The 15951-nt window shown below is 39.2% G+C and overlaps 1 protein-coding gene across 3 annotated transcripts in view; it reads right to left on the bottom strand.

Annotated features, from left to right (window-relative positions):
- Lama2 (laminin subunit alpha 2) overlaps positions 1-15951 on the bottom strand; it is a 597153-nt gene that overhangs the window by 141339 nt on the left and 439863 nt on the right. For all 3 annotated transcript variants that reach the window (XM_085689751.2, XM_085689745.2, XM_085689747.2), the window contains one exon: positions 1989-2131. In XM_085689751.2, the coding sequence (XP_085545877.2) occupies positions 1989-2131 (143 nt within the window). The remainder of the gene's footprint in view (positions 1-1988; positions 2132-15951) is intronic.

The raw sequence follows: 15951 nt of genomic DNA, 5'->3' as shown, positions 1-15951 counted from the left end.
GTGGCTTGAACAAAACGTACAGGTCTGGAAGCTGACTGGTGTAAGGTTGTCAACTAATTTGGTTGCTGGTGAGGACCCACACACGGTTCTCTGGTTCTCTTTCCCTGTGTGCTGAAATGGCTGGCAGAGAGACAATTCCTCCTCCTGCTCCTTCTCCTCCTCTTCTAAGGCTATTGTACCACGAGGGTTTTGGTTCATTCCTCAGTTTTAACAATGATCACCTCCCAAAGATTTGGTTTCAAAATGCTATCACAATAGGAACTAGGGCTTCTGTAGCTCACAAATGGATGTGTTGAAATGCTAGTCTACTAGGTTAATGATGCTATCAAGTGTGCTTTTGAGAAGTTACCAGGTGATGAAGGGAAACCCCTTCTGCTTGGGATTACCCTTTGAAATATACCCAGAGAGCTCAGAATTCTTGCTACTATAGGAGGCCAGAGCAAGGAGTCGCATATACACAAGGAATGATCCCTTACCAGACATTGAGTCTTCCTTAAATTTGGGCTTTCTAGACAGCTGAACTGTTAAAATTGCATTTCTATTGTTCATAAGTTAGATAGTTAAAGCATTTTGTTGAAGCAGCCAAGCAAACTAAGTCAAAGCTCCATCCAATTTAGAAACGTAGGGGGACATAAACTATTTATCAAAACCCTATTTTCTTTTTTGGGTTGTTGTTGTTATTGCAAGAACCTTGTGTTATCATACATGCATGATTTTAATTACATAACTTTCCAACAAAAGTTGTTTTTACTGCCACCATTAAGGCAGTGGTGAGGATTAAAGAATATATTCCTTAGGAACATATCTGCTACCAGCTAGTGAGTGAAGTAAAGAGGTCTTCCCCAATCCTCACCAGCACTTCTCTTCCCTTGGAAACCTCTACCATTTGGGTCCCAGCAAAACTAGGCTCTCATCACCGCTGCTTTCACTAGTTACTCCAAATCTTACCAGTTTTTCCAATTTTTTTTTTTGTGCTTCAAATCTTTAGAAGGCACATGGTACTTCTACAGTTTTGCTAATGGCTTAAGTATTGTTTAACTTTTTTTTATTAAACAACAGAGAATCTATGCAAGCTTACTGAAGATATGGGAAAACCAGAGGAGTTAAGAAATGTACCGAGAACTGAGTGTAGCTGGGGATCCTGCACCTTCTCAACAAGAATTTGATAACTGGGTGACAACATGCAGGAAACTGCTCTGAACTCATTCTGAACCACATTAATCTTATAAATGTTGCTGCTAGCCTTTCACAGATGGAAAGCTTTGGCAATGTTTCTAGAATAGTGTGCCTTGAATTGGTACCTTCAGAATCACTTTAGGAGTTGCAACATTTTAGTCTTATCTTTTTCAGTAATAATAAAGAGTAGCTAAAGCTTTTCTGGCTCCCAGAATAAGTAATTGGGAGATGGATGCCAGCATTTGATCTTAGGACCTACATCTGCATGGGTCAAAGGTCAATATGAATATATAAGTTACTCGTGCTTGTCACTTTAGGACCCCTTGGAGGGGGCTATTCCGTTCCATTGCAGGAATGCAGACTGAGAAACCAACTGCCACCTATAGAGGAGTTGGGATGTAGTCAAAATCATATTCTCCTTGCGAGAAGCAATTCACTTTCAGTCCAAATCATATTACTTTAGATTAATGCTTTTAATTTGAGTTTTATTGGTTTTGAAGACTTCTATATGGATTAATTTGTTTTGATTTTATGGCGCTATAAGTATAAGGGAGTACATACCTAATTTTATGTTTGCACATATTTAAGTTACATAATAAAACTGATTTAGGACAAACAGAGGGGTATATAAAAGTATTTGCTTTTTATAGCACTCTGCATATTACAGTTCTTCAGTTTGAAACACCAGTTTGGTTGTTGCATTTCCTGGTTGGGGGCCATAAAAGGAACATGTACTAATGACAGCCAAGACCACTTGGGAAGCATCTAATGTTTCAGGTCCTGGCCCTGCAGCTGTGAGTGCCCCCACTTACCTTGAGTTCCCGAGTTGTATTTTCAAGACCATATAGAATCTTATACGGAGCAGGCAGCGGACCAGTGAGGTTGATAGTCATGGCCATCTGCTCCAGACGAGCCAGGTCACCAAGAAGAAGGCCTGTGCACTCATCGCCACAAACTGGGAAAGGGAAATAACAAGGAACGTTTACTCATGCTACGCACTCCAGCCAGATGTTCAAAGATATCAATTATGGAGCACTTTATGGTCCAAGCACAGTTCTATGAAAGAAGGTGAGATGCATCTCAGATAATTAACGCAATCACACTGATGGCGGCTGAAGAAAGATGGGGAAAATAGAAGATCAAGTTGTATCTGATCACACAGTAACTAGAGGGACCAAACAAGAAGAGCAGATTGAGTTTGCACAGTGTGGAGGGGGAAGCATGTTGAAGAACTGGTAAAAGAAAAAGATAGCATACAACATAAATCTGTGAGAACACGGCGGTAACACTGCATCAGACTGTTCACTATGGCGCACGCCTTTAATCGCAAGAGGCAGAGGCAAGCAGATACCTGTGTGTTCAAAGCCAGCCTGGCTAGGACTGTTACACAGAGAAATCCCATCTCGAAAAACAAAACAAAACAAGCAAACAAACAAACAAACAAATGTTCACTGCATCCAAACGTTGCGGTACATCATCTTCCATGGTATTGCTTCACATCTGTAGCCATTTCTCCTGCAAAGACTTTGTGTACTATGAAAAAGGTATATAAGCATTATCTTGTTATATAGTCAGAAGAGTTTGTGTGTGTTTGTATGTATTATATATACAAGGTTCAGGCATACACGTGGGTATGCTGAGTGACTGTGGATGTCAGAGGTCAATGTTAGGGGTCTTTCTTTTTTCTTTTCTTTCTTTCTTTTTTTTAAAATTTTGGTTTTTCGAGACAAGGTTTCTCTGTAGCTTTGGAGCCTGTCCTGGAACTAGCTCTTGTAGACCAGGCTAGTCTCACACTCACAGAGATCCGCCTGCCTCTGCCTCCCAAGTGCTGGGATTAAAGGTGTGCGCCACCACTACCTGGCTGGAGTTCTTTCTTTAGTGCTCTTACTGGCCCAGGGGTTCCTGTTTTGACTAGGCTGGCTGTTCAGCAAGTGTCAGAGATACTCACGTGTCCACCTCTCTAAAGTGGGTGGTTACAGGTGCGTGGTGTTACACTCAATTTTCCTTGGGTGCTGAGGCTATGAACTTAGGTCCTCATGATTATGGGGCAGTCACTTTACTGACAGAGCCCTCTCCCCTCCTCACCCCCGACAGAATCTTATAAGCCCCCATGAAAGAACCTTTCTTTCCACGATGACTTTTCCTTGTCTCGATGTTTACGGTTTTGGCTAGCATTTCCTCCTTTCCTCAAGTGTTTTAGCTCTCACAATGAGCTGCAGCACCACAAATCTCTACTGTGACGATAAATTTATCCAGTCTTGCAAATACACAGTTCCTAAAGGTAGAGCAAGATCTAATCTCTAAGTAACTGGCTTTTCTAGTATCATTCATATTATCCTGAATGATCAAAGAGGAGAACTATTCAAATGTGGTAGTGGTAGAGAGGGTTGTGGTAGAGTATGTAGAAAGATAAATGGACTTTTGTCAGGCCATTACCAAATTAAAGTGTCATCACAGTTTCTAAAGAGAGGATATATCCATTCTTTGGAAAATGTAACGTGTATTTACTTAATATTTCATTTTTTTTTGAAACAAGGTCTATGTCATAGCCCAGACTAGTCTTAAATTTGCTATGTAGCTGAGGACAACCTTAAAATTATGGTCTTCTGTCTTCTATCTTCTGAGTGTTGGGATTACAAGCATGAATTGCTTTGCCTAGTTTATGCAGTACTGGAAGCCAGGGCTCTGTGCTTGCTAAGTAAGTACTCTCCAACTAGTTTTATTTTTGGCTCCATACTTTGAACTTTTTAATAAGACATGTATCTTTATACCAGGAAGCACAAACTGCCATAATTACAGTATATACATAAATCCATGTAGACAGATACAAATTCTGTCTTCTAATCTGTGGATAGATAAAAACTATATTCATGTTAGAAGAGAAAAATATTTATACCTATCTGTCTGTCATCTATCTGTCTATCTATCTATCTATCTATCTATCTATCTATCTATCTATCTATCTATCATCTATCTAACTATCATCTGTTTATCTATATCATGAAAAACACAGAGTTCTGGAGAATAGAATTGGCTCATGCCCCACACTGGCAAGAATTCAATTAGTTCTCTAAACAACACTCTCCTGAGCACTTAATGGAGAGAAAACCAATTGCAGAAGCTTGTAAACAAAGGGCAGTAGTACAGAGGGTGATTTTTTGGATAGGACAGCAGTTAGAGGTGAGCTGCCATATCCCTTCACAGGGGTTTAACAGCCCCAGCAGGGCTTTTAATAAATCAGCTCCTTGCAGGTGGCAAGTACAAGCGTGATATGTCATCTGAGTTCCAATGCAAGCTGCTTCCATTTCACAAGTGAGTGAACAGGAGGCTCTGGAGGCAGGAGCTAAAGTCTAGACCTGGAACCCTGTATCTCACTGTTCCAGCTGAAAAGAAAGGGAATTTATGCACGTGAAAACACAAAGAAAGGAAGGAAGAACAGTGACCTCTTCACACCTTTGGGCAGTGAGAGCCTCAGTAGACCTGTCAGCATTCAATCACTGTAGAAAACACGTCGCAAGACACAATAAAGTGCTGGCTCGTATAAAGATGTGAAGGTCCTCAGTGTGGTTCTCAGACACTACTGCGGCTCTGAACCACCGGGAAGGCTCTCAGATCTTCAAAGGACTAGGCAACTTTATGGGTTTCTGATTCTGGAGGTGAAGCCAGGCCATGCTTCCTGATGCTCATGCTGAGAATACACTTTCCTGAAAGGACTTTGATAGTGTCCGTTGGGCATGACACTGTGAGCAACAGGAAGAATACCAGTCTTGGTAGTGCCTGGGGGCTTAATAGGCATGTAGGGTCCTGTACATATCCACCCTACCCCAGTTCTACCCCAGAGACAGCACAGTCTGTATTTCAGAAAGATTTTATGGGACCCACACATAAATGTCTGGAGACCAAGGGTTTTTAACTAGGAGTGCACAACAGAATCATAGAAATTCACAGCGTGTTCAAGCCTGGACCTTCCCCTTTTCACCTCCTGGAGACTTGGGTTGAATATGTCCATGAAAAAAATTCAGCCATTAGTATTTCTAAAAGATTCCAGTTGTTTGTTGCATCCAGAACTTTGAAAGAGTGTGCCATATGAAAGATAGTGGTGATACACAATACCCAATATCCAAACAAGGATGTTATCTTGCTTGTGGTCTCCTCCGTTTGTAACATTTCATCTTCACCCCCCTGGTTCCTAAGAAGTCAAATGTGTGACTTCCTCAGAAGGCTTGATGTCTGAAGCTACTGTTGAGTGAGTTAATAAGTCATAAGTTATTCCTGTATTCCTCATGTTTTTCCAATTTAACCCTTGTGATTGTACTGGCTAGTATATTTTCTTGTTTGCATATGTCTAAATTGTTTCTCCTTGACTTTAGAACAGACTTTAAACATCTTTACTACACTGTCTAGACCATTATACATAGTAAAAATTTAATGAATGTTTGTGCATTATTATCTCTATGGAAGGAGGATAAGAAAATATTTTAGACAAAGAGTAGCAAGGATCAATATTTGAAGAAGTCTCATAGCATAATCATACATTCACGAACAAAGAGAAAAATAGGGAGGTAAGAATTTGGGATCAAAGAGAGAAAGGTGTTGGTCACATAAGAAATGTCTGAGGTGAGAATGGTATGTTTGATAGCCAATGGAGAGCCATATAGATGTGTAAGGAGAACAAGATAGGATAAAAACAATAGTTGGAGAAAATATAGTGGCTTGCTGACTAGAAGGGCAGAGATTGTCTGAAGCCAAGACAGATAGTCGTCCTTATTACTGTCCTGGGAGCATACCTAGAGAATTTTATATCTCGGTACTGATATACTTGCTTATCTATGTTTATTGTTTCTCAACTTACAACATCTAAGAGATCCAATCAGCTCAGATGTCTACCAACTGATGAATGAATAATGAAAATGTGGTATATATACACAACATAACTGTATTCAGCTAGAAAAAAATGAAATTATGAACTTTGAAGGTAAGTGAGTAGAAGGAGAAAAATGTTATGAGTGAGATAACCTAGGCATTAAGACAACTAAACAAACACTGTGTTCTCCCACATCTGTGGATTCAAGCCAATTCTTTAATTTACATTTCCCTTATAGGCCAGAAGTCTTAAGGAAGGGAAGACAGTATAATATAGATAATATTAAAGTGATTCTGGGAGTAGGGAGATACTTGGAGAATAAAGGTTTAAACAGGAAGAGGAGGAGAGAATAGTATAACAAGGAGGTGGGAGGGCTAACCAAAATGAAGTAAGTATGAAAAAGCCAATGGAAATCTACTATCCTAAGACAAACAAACAAAACAAAACAAAAAAGCACATTTCATCTTAAAAATAGAGTTAGAAATGAGATACCTTCCCAATGGGAAAATTTTTATCCAGAGACTATGGGTTGTTACACAAAATTCTCAATGACAGGCGTGGACTATTTCCTTAAGGGAATTAGTTTAGGAGTACCTCTAGACTCTAGATTAGAAATCTGGAGTCTAGAGTTCTCCAAAACCATGAAGGCTATTGTCATTTTCCTTGGTGACCCTTCAGAACTGGACAATAAGAGTCTATTGCTGAAGACATGATACACAATAACTGCATGATAAAACCTAAATTGAGCTGAAAACCCTTCCCTGATGGCTTAGCTTTCATAGTGCTGGAAGTTAATTTGGGGAAGAAAATGAATTGGCAGTGTTAGCAACTTTGAATGTTCACTCCACAGGAGAGAAACCATATCTGGTACTACAAACTCACTCAAAAGAACATTGTGGGAGAGATCAGTGAGTCTAAATGGGAATATAAATGTGTTGTCTACATACATAGTGAGGAATGTATTTGTTTATATCCATAGACAATCAGCATTCTCAACTGTAATCAGAGAAACCTCTGTTCCCCCTGAACTATGGTGGATGTAGAAACCTGGCTGTAAAAGATGCTGGGAAGTAACAGTTGAGTGTTCAGATCTACATAAGACATATATTGCATTCCTTCCAAGGGTTAGAAAACACGGAGAAGAGCAGGCTAAAAAGTTCAGGAATCAAAAGACAGGGAGAAGGGCTGCAGAACACCATCTTTGGGGTGTACAAAGATGGCATACATACAGCCATTGCAACCACAGAGTCTCAAAACATGTTTATGTTTGCACTGGATCTACATGAGACTGAGCCCATCAGCAGTCAGACAGGGGTAGAGAAGAAACTCGGAGGCCATGCCTCACACTAATGAACTATTTCCTACTGATAAATTCAGGGAAGGGGGAATTATTGATTTCAGGTGATTTCAACAGGCTCCAAAGGATATTCCTAATCCAATGGTTATGAAGAAGTCCCTGTTTAAAATAAATGGTTTACAATCAAAACCAAGCCAATAGTCTTAAATCCTGAAAAGGACAGTGAGAGAGGAGGGAGCTTGAAGGGTAGGAGGGAGGTAAGTGAGAGCTTGGGGAGAGAGTGACCAGAATGAATTATATAAAACATAAATGCATGAAATCATAAAAGAAGTTAATTAGCAAAAAAGAAAATGAACTCCTAAAGATAATGGTCCCAATGAAAACATGTAAGTATGCCTATTCACTGATGACCCAGAGAAATCTACTGAAATGGAGGGGATGCAGGGGCAAAAAATGGATAAGAATGACTAGGAAAGAATACATTGAGGTTATGTGCTAAGATGTTCATTTCTGGGCGGACTGGACAGCGCTACAACTTCTTAGTTTTTACTACCATTAAGAGGTGAGTCTATCTTACTTTCTCCCAATTCTGAATCGGTGTGCAAAATATTCTGATTCACAAAATGTGACAATGCGACAAGAGACCTTTTTCCCCCCGTTGTCTTAGGTCTCAGCCTCAACGATTCAAAGCTTTTACTTTCACATTCTTAGAACTCTCTTGCCTAGAGTATTTTGTAAATGGAGACTGCTCTTTCATTCACAGCTGCCCAGGACCAGAATAATCATACAGAAACTGTATTAATTACAACACTGTTTGGTCAGTGGCTAAAGCATATTTCTAGTAAACTCTTATGTCTTAAATTAACCTATTTTAATCTGTGTATCGTTAAGAGGCTGCAGCCTACCAGTAAGTTTCTGGCTGGCAGTTGGCATCTTTCTCCCTCTGCAGCTACATGGCATCTCCCTGACTCCACTTATTCTCTCTCTATATCTCTTCCGGCCTGGCTATATTCTGCTCTGCTATAGGCCAAGGAATATTTATTCATTAACCAATAAAAACAACACATATACAGAAGACATCCCATATCAATAACTCCAGGTTAGCCTCATTTAGAGACAGGCAGCATAAGAGAGAAGGGCTCATCCTCATTGTCACCAGCTGGGACTCCACCATGTAATTAAGAGATAAGCAACAATTGCTCCATGTTTGCAGTTAGGGTTTGGAATTCACATTATATGGATTCACTTTAGGGACTTTTAAGTCTCAATTCATAAACAAAAAACAAGTATTTGTAACAATTCTTAATGTTATTAAGTCTTAAGCAGTTGAACACCCAGCTCAGTGGCAAAGCACTTTCTGACTTCCCCACAAATGGCCCTGGGTTTTATTCTCAGAGCATGGATACACACACATGCATGCTTGCACCACACACACACACACACACACACACACACACACACACACACACCCCTATGTAAAAACATGATGATTCCTTTTTCATTGAGCTAAGTTCCATTACATTCCAGTGAAGTTGAATTTATAAAGCTATTCTCAGAATATAAGTAATAATTTGATGTTTTTTAGGTCTCAGAAGATATTTAATATGTTGTCTCCCTAGGCTTTTTAGGGTTGTGTATTCATTGGGAATCCTTTGATAGTCTTTTCTCTAATTTATTTATTTTGGTATAATTATCTATTTCCAAGAATGATTGGGACTAGATTGTTTGTTATTGTGCTGCTAGAGATCCTTATGGGTGGTGAGGCAGACACCATGGAGCCAGCCACCAGGTCAGACATGCTGAATCTTTCCCGGTAAGCCACCACCTCGTGGTGCTACACAGATTATTAGAAATGGGTTAATCAAGATGTGACAGTTAGCCAGTAACTAACTCTCTAGAGATAATGGGCCAGGCAGTGTTTTAAAGAATACAGTTTCCGTGTAATTATTTCGGGCAAAGCTAGCCAGGTGGGCAGTGGGAAGCGGCCCACTGCTCCTTCTACAGGGTGGTTTCTGAAATTTCCAAGAAAAGGATCCACAGCTTTTTTTCTATTCACGTCATACAAGAACAACCTGGGGACTAGAATACAGAAGTCTATCTGATATACTGAGATATTCCACAGAAGAAACTGCTGAGCTAGGATGCCAAGAGGCACAATGAAGACTGAGCTTCTCCTGTTTGCTCTCCCTCCACCCATCTGCTTTGGTTCCTCTTTAGTTGTTAAAGTGAAATATACTTAATTGCCTCTTCAAGACCTCATCCATGCCAGTTTATGTCTTTGGATCCAAGGGTTTACTATTAAGTCCTATGTTATTTTCTCTGCATTTGCTTCTTAAGGAACAAAGTAAAGCAGATTTCCATAAGTGAAAGGTAAGTCTTATAGCATGCTCCAGGTATTACACTCACATCTGTCTGAGTGGCTCAGAAAGACTTAGGAATACAACAGCCATGGGAGATTTTTCAAATCTAACTCACTGAGTTTTAAAACACACACGTTGATAGGGGTTGTACCGTTTACAAAATGGTTTGTCATTTTATTCCGGCATGGGATAATTTACTTATGCCACAAGCTAGTTTTCTTGGATCTTAAAAATGTATGAAGTGTATGGTAACAGATACTGGAGATGCCATGTAAATGAAAAACAAATTTAATTCACTCTGATAGGAAGATCTGAGGAGCATAGAGAGACATGGAGTATTCACATTCTATAAACAAGGGCTCTCTGACAAGGCTGCTGTGTAAATTAATACCTATCTCATAATCATGACATCCTCCAAACCTCTCTAAACCATTCTCCTAATTCAATAATACGGATACGCTTATAAAGTGAGAGCTTGCCGAAAATACATGAGGGTAAAAGCAAATATTTCAAGACTATGATTAGATTTTACATGACTAAATGTTTCCGAGTCTTTGCCTATAAAAGCGTCAGGATAAATTTGTGTCTAATATTAACAAATGCAGTACTAAATTCAGATCGTTATAGCTGGGCACGTGTGAGGGGCAAATCACGCAGCCGATATTACACATCTTTCTGTTAGCAATTAGTTCAAAATACTGCATTTCTATCAGAATCCCCCATGCATAGTAATTACTGGCTTACAGTCACAAAAAAAATTCACAAAGTGCGTTTGAACCAAAGAAGCTGAAGCTGAAATGAGTACACTGAGCATTTGGGAAAGGCCAAACCTTTTAAGCAGTTTTAGGTAGAAAGACATAAACTGTCTGCTCCAATCAACTAGGGATAAATGAATGTAAATTCACATTTTAACAAAAGATACAATTTATACTATAATGTGTATATTTTAATTAGGAAAACTGAAAGGCATTGATAAATCTCTGGATTTTTTTTTTTTTGCCTATCTTCCCCTTGATCGAGCAGGGCAGGCATAATACATTTGCAACCTCAATGTTCTAGAGGGAAAGGCAGGAAAATGTGTTCAAAGCCAGCCTGGGCTACATAGAGAATGCTAAGTTAACCTGAGGTGATACCATGAGATGCTTGCCTTAAGAAATACAAAAATACAAAAATAACAAAAGGAAAGTTTCCTTTTACCAGATTTAGGACTTATTAAAACAGATTCAGCAATAATTCATTATTTATAAATCAGTATCTGATTAAATAAAAGGTTTATTTATCTTGTTTTAATTTGGGTTTCTATTGTTGAGACAAACACCAAGACCAAAAGGCAAGTTAGGGAGAAAAGGGTTTATTTGGTTTACACTTCAGCATTGTTGTTGGTCACTAAAGGGAAGTCAGGACAGGAACTCAAATAGGGCAGATCCTAGAGGCAGAAGCTGATGCAGAGGCCATGGAGGGATGCTGCTTACGGGCTTGCTTCCCATAGCTTGCTCAGCCTAATTTCTGAAAGAATCCTGGACTAACAGCCCAAGGAGGACACCTCCTATCATGGCCTGGGCCCTCCCCCATTGATCACTAAATGAGAAAATGCCTTAAAGCTAGGTCTAAAGGAGGCATTTCCTCAACTGAGCCTCCACCCTCTGATGACTAACTTGTGTCAAGTTGACACACAAAACCAGCCAGTACACTTACCTGTTGTTTCTTTCATTAGAGAAGGAAGTATTTGATAAGAGTGAGAATAGCAGGGAGGGGAGCAGACAAAAATGTAGAGGTCAATAAAAATCAATAAAAACGTTAGAATAGCATTAGAAGGCCATTAAGAGAAAGATGTTGCCTCCTAACTGACCCCTATTGGAGGAGACAAGCACTGTCCACTGGCTGAGAGTTAAAACAGTTGGTGGGTCAATGATCTAGTTAAAGAACCACCTCTAGGAAAGCAGGTTCACCTCCATGCTAAAGAGGAAGAAAATTATCCCTTTAAGGAGATAATATACCTTTTCTTCCCTGAATTCCTGCCACCTTGAACAGTCCTTTTAACCACAATGAGTCTCTACTGGATCAGAGAACCTTTCTGAATCTTGATTAGACTTAACTCCTTTTTCTTCTCTTCTGTCTTTTTATTTTGGATGCCCATCAGAGCCTTGCTTTGCTTTTTCTGGTACTTTAGGCGTTCTTAGTCTTCCTCTGAAGCCCAACTCCCTGCTGTGAGACTGTCTGTTTACCTTGTGGCTAACATCCATTTTGCCTTAACTCAGACAGCAAGGCCTTTTTTTATCCTTTCTCTTCTCCATGGGAAGCTGCTGGAATTTATACTTTGCCGACCATAAAGTCATCTTCTTCTTCTTTTCTTCTCCTCCTGCTTCTTCTTTCTCTTCCTTCTCCTTAGAAAAGTTTGTCTTCACCAGGTTTCCGTTTAAATGTTTTTTTTTAAATTCTTTTATTAATGAGATTAAGAATTTTAGAAAGAGGCTCTGACTTCTCTGGTATCTTCAGGTAACAACAACAATAATCTCCCAAATTTCCAGTAACATAAATTTAGGCAGAGATTCAGAAATTCGTACATGTAGAAGTTGTGAAATACAAATTGTATACTATTTAAATTAAATCAAATTATGTAATATGGAAAGAGTAATTCTGGGAGAGAGCTCAGGCATTATACGGCTTGCCCAACATGAGGACCTGAGTTTGATGCCCAGAACATACTCAAAAATCTACATATGATGGCACAAATTTGTAACACTATAATTGGGGAGCCAAAGCCAGATGGTACTATCACTGGGACTTAATAGTCAGTCAACCCAGATTAATCAGTGAGTCCCAGGGACCCTGTCTCAAAAAGTAAGGTAGACAGAACTTGAGGAGGAATGACACTTGAAATTGTCCCCTCTTTCACACACACATTTTCACATAGTTGCACGCATACCAACACACATAAAGAACACACACATAGACATATATGTATGTTTATACACATACAGACACACACATGTATGTCCACTCATACGCTTGGTACACACACACACACACACACACACACACACACACACACACACAAAGTAAAATTAAGTTAAAAAAAAGCAGAGCAAAAACAAACCTATTGCAATTCAAGGATAATGTAGTTTTTCAAAAACAAAACAGAACTGCAAAAGTATGTAAATACCACAAGAATATAGCTTTCTTTTTGCCTGCGCAACAGTTACAACATACTGAGCCGGTGCTCCGTCCTCACTATCTCATTTGATGCTCACAGTGGTTTGGTGAGGACCAGAATAGTCATGGCCAGTGGTTAGGAATGCAAAAAAAAAAAAAAAATGAATACAGAAACTTGTATAACAGAAATTGTAAAGAGAGTCTAAGTGTGGTTTTCAGTGACTCAAAGTGTCTAGAACTAGATATAATTATAAAAATGTGATTCCTAAGCCAAGGAAATATTTCATCAGAAACCGATATGATGTTCAAAATACCTTGCCCTTAAAGATGGCCAAAATGTTAAAAAGAGCAGTCAGCGTCTGCCCTGGTTTGCTTCCTATTGGTTTACTAAACACTATGAACAAAAGCCACTTTGGGAGGAATGGGCTTATTTTATGCTACAGTTTATAATCTTCATGATAAAAAGCCCAGACAGGAACTCAGGGCAGGAACCTGGAGGCAGAAACTGAAGCAGAACCCGTTGGAGAGTGCTGTTTACTGCCTTGCTCCTCATAACTTACTCAGTTTGTTTTCTTGCACACCCCAGGATTACCTGTCTAGAAATGGCACCAGTGGTGTGTAAGGATTATAAAACAGGAGGAGACAGCTCACATACTCAGTCTCATTCCGAGATTCCTGGAGGCCAGACCACCATTTTCAGACTTAGGTAGAAGTAAGAGCCAGGGGCTGGCTGCTTTGCTTTTCGGATCTTCGGGTTTTACCCCAATTTCTCTCTCTAAGTATTTATTAATCGAGTATCACTACACAAAGTCTTAATTTGCTTATGGTGCAGGGTTATTAGTGTGGCATGCGGAGTGCTTACACTCCTACAGAAACAGCCTCACAAATAATGCTTCACAGTGAAGCAGCATGCAATACTGCTGCATCAGCTGTTGATGAGAAAAATACACATGTTCTACTCACTAACCAGATAAATAGAGGAAGGCACAGAAGCTGCCTAAATAGATTGATCTGCACTTGGATTTGAACATGACAAAATGGCTTAAAGTTCTAGGAAGCTATGGCAAGCATACGTTTTGAGTCAGGTAACCCAGACACAGAAAGACAATTATCACATGTACTCACTCTTAAGCGGTTTTTAAACAGAAACCTAAGAAAACCAGCCTACAAATTACAATCCCAGAGAACTTAGACAACAATGAGGACCCTAAGAGAGACATACATAGATCTAATCTACATGGGTAGTAGAAAAAGACAAGATCTCTTGAGTTAAATTGGAGCATGGGGACCTTGGGAGGGGAGGGTTGAAAGGGGGAGGGGTGAAAGGGGAGAGGTGCAGAGAAAAATGTAGAGCCCAATAAAAATCAATTAAAAATACACAGAAAAATAAAAGAAGGAAGAGAGTAGGACTTTGCGAAGAAACCTACTTGAGAGCTAAGTGATGGTAGAGACAGCATGACCTTTAGGGGTGAGGGACAAAGGGAAATTATATGAAAAGTCATAGATTAATGAATCACTTCAGGAGATCTTTACAAATCATCTTTTGAAGTGGGAAGTATTGTTTATTTTTACAGAGATGACAGCATTCCCCTGTTTTGTTCCTGCTCCCATGTATAAGAAAGAGTGAGTGCCATTATTAATCATCTTTGATTATAATGGATCAACAGTATTGTACTGATGACAAGGTCTGTATATTATGATAGTGAGATGCTTGCTGGCACCTAGCTAGTCTACTAAGATGACCTGGCAATTAAAGATGATTGCCACTAAACCTGATGGACTGATTTCGATTCCTGCATCTTGCATGGTGTCAAGTTGTCCTTTGACATCCACACAAATACCATAGCATGTGCAGCATCTCACCAATAAAGAAATAAGCATGAAACAAGATATAAAGAGAAGTACCTTCATTGTGTCTCTGCAGAACTGCAGAATCTAGAACACTTCGTGATTGCTGCTGCAATACTGGTAAGAGAGGCATCATTTTACATGTCATATTTTAAATAAGCTGTGATATAAATAAGCAAACATATATCACAGATACCTCTTATGCAGTGATTATAACAGTAAGCACGAATTTGATATTTATATGACATGAGATAGTATCTTGGGTACATTCTATGGAGTAACATTTTGCCAAAGTTACTATTTTTGATTGCAGTCTCCCAGGAGTGTTCTATATTTTACTCTGTCACTCATGGTCTATTTTAAACATTGTATAAGTTATTCTGCTAACCATGAATTTTAAGAATATAGAACATGAACAAATCAAGTTTTGGGTTTCACCTACAAAACTTTTTGCATTGAATACATAATGGATTTCTCATTCATTTTCAAATTTCAGGGAAGGTGGATATTCTCATTTTGGGGGATGACATATCAATTATAAATGAGGGTTTAGAGAGGAAGACGTATTTGTGTAATTCAGCTTACTAAACAGAAATACTGTTATGAGTGTTACAATAAAGTATTCAGAACTCACAAATACACCTAAGGAATAAAAATGTCCAGCTGTCTTAAGTAACTCCCTCTCTCCCCCCCTTTTTTTTGCTTTAAACTGATAAATTTGTGGTAAATGTAGCTCAGTAGTGGAATGTCAGAATAGCATGCAGAGAAACATCTGGGTTTGATGCTTAGAGACAAGACAAAAGAAAAGGGATGAAATTAGTCTAAGTACCAGTCGAATGTATCTTTTCCAGTTCAAAGAAGCAAGACTCTGTGGACAACTTCTGATGAATATGTATGGATCTTAATTAAATATATGATCTCTTAAATCTTAAAGACAGCCTCTAAAAGTGTGTGTGTGTTTGTGTGTGTGTGTGTGTGTGAGAGAGAGAGAGAGAGAGAGAGAGAGAGAAAGAGAGAGAAAGAGAGAGAGAGAAAGAGAAAGAGAGAGAGAGAAAGAGAGAGAGAAAGTATGACTCATGGATGATAAGATGGCTCAGCGGGTAAAGGGGCTTGCTCGCAAACCTATCAGTATAAAGTTTGATCATCTAGATTCACAAGGTAGAGAGAGAAAGCAATTCCTGAAAGTTGTTCTCTGACCTCTGTACATATGCTGTGGCCATTATGTGCCCACACATGTACACACAAGAACACAG

This window comes from Myodes glareolus, chromosome 1 (assembly GCF_982192425.1).
Source record: "Myodes glareolus chromosome 1, mMyoGla1.1, whole genome shotgun sequence".
Lineage (NCBI taxonomy): Eukaryota > Metazoa > Chordata > Mammalia > Rodentia > Cricetidae > Myodes > Myodes glareolus.
The sequence above is the reverse complement of the archived record's forward strand: the minus strand, read 5'-3'. Positions and strand labels throughout refer to the sequence as shown.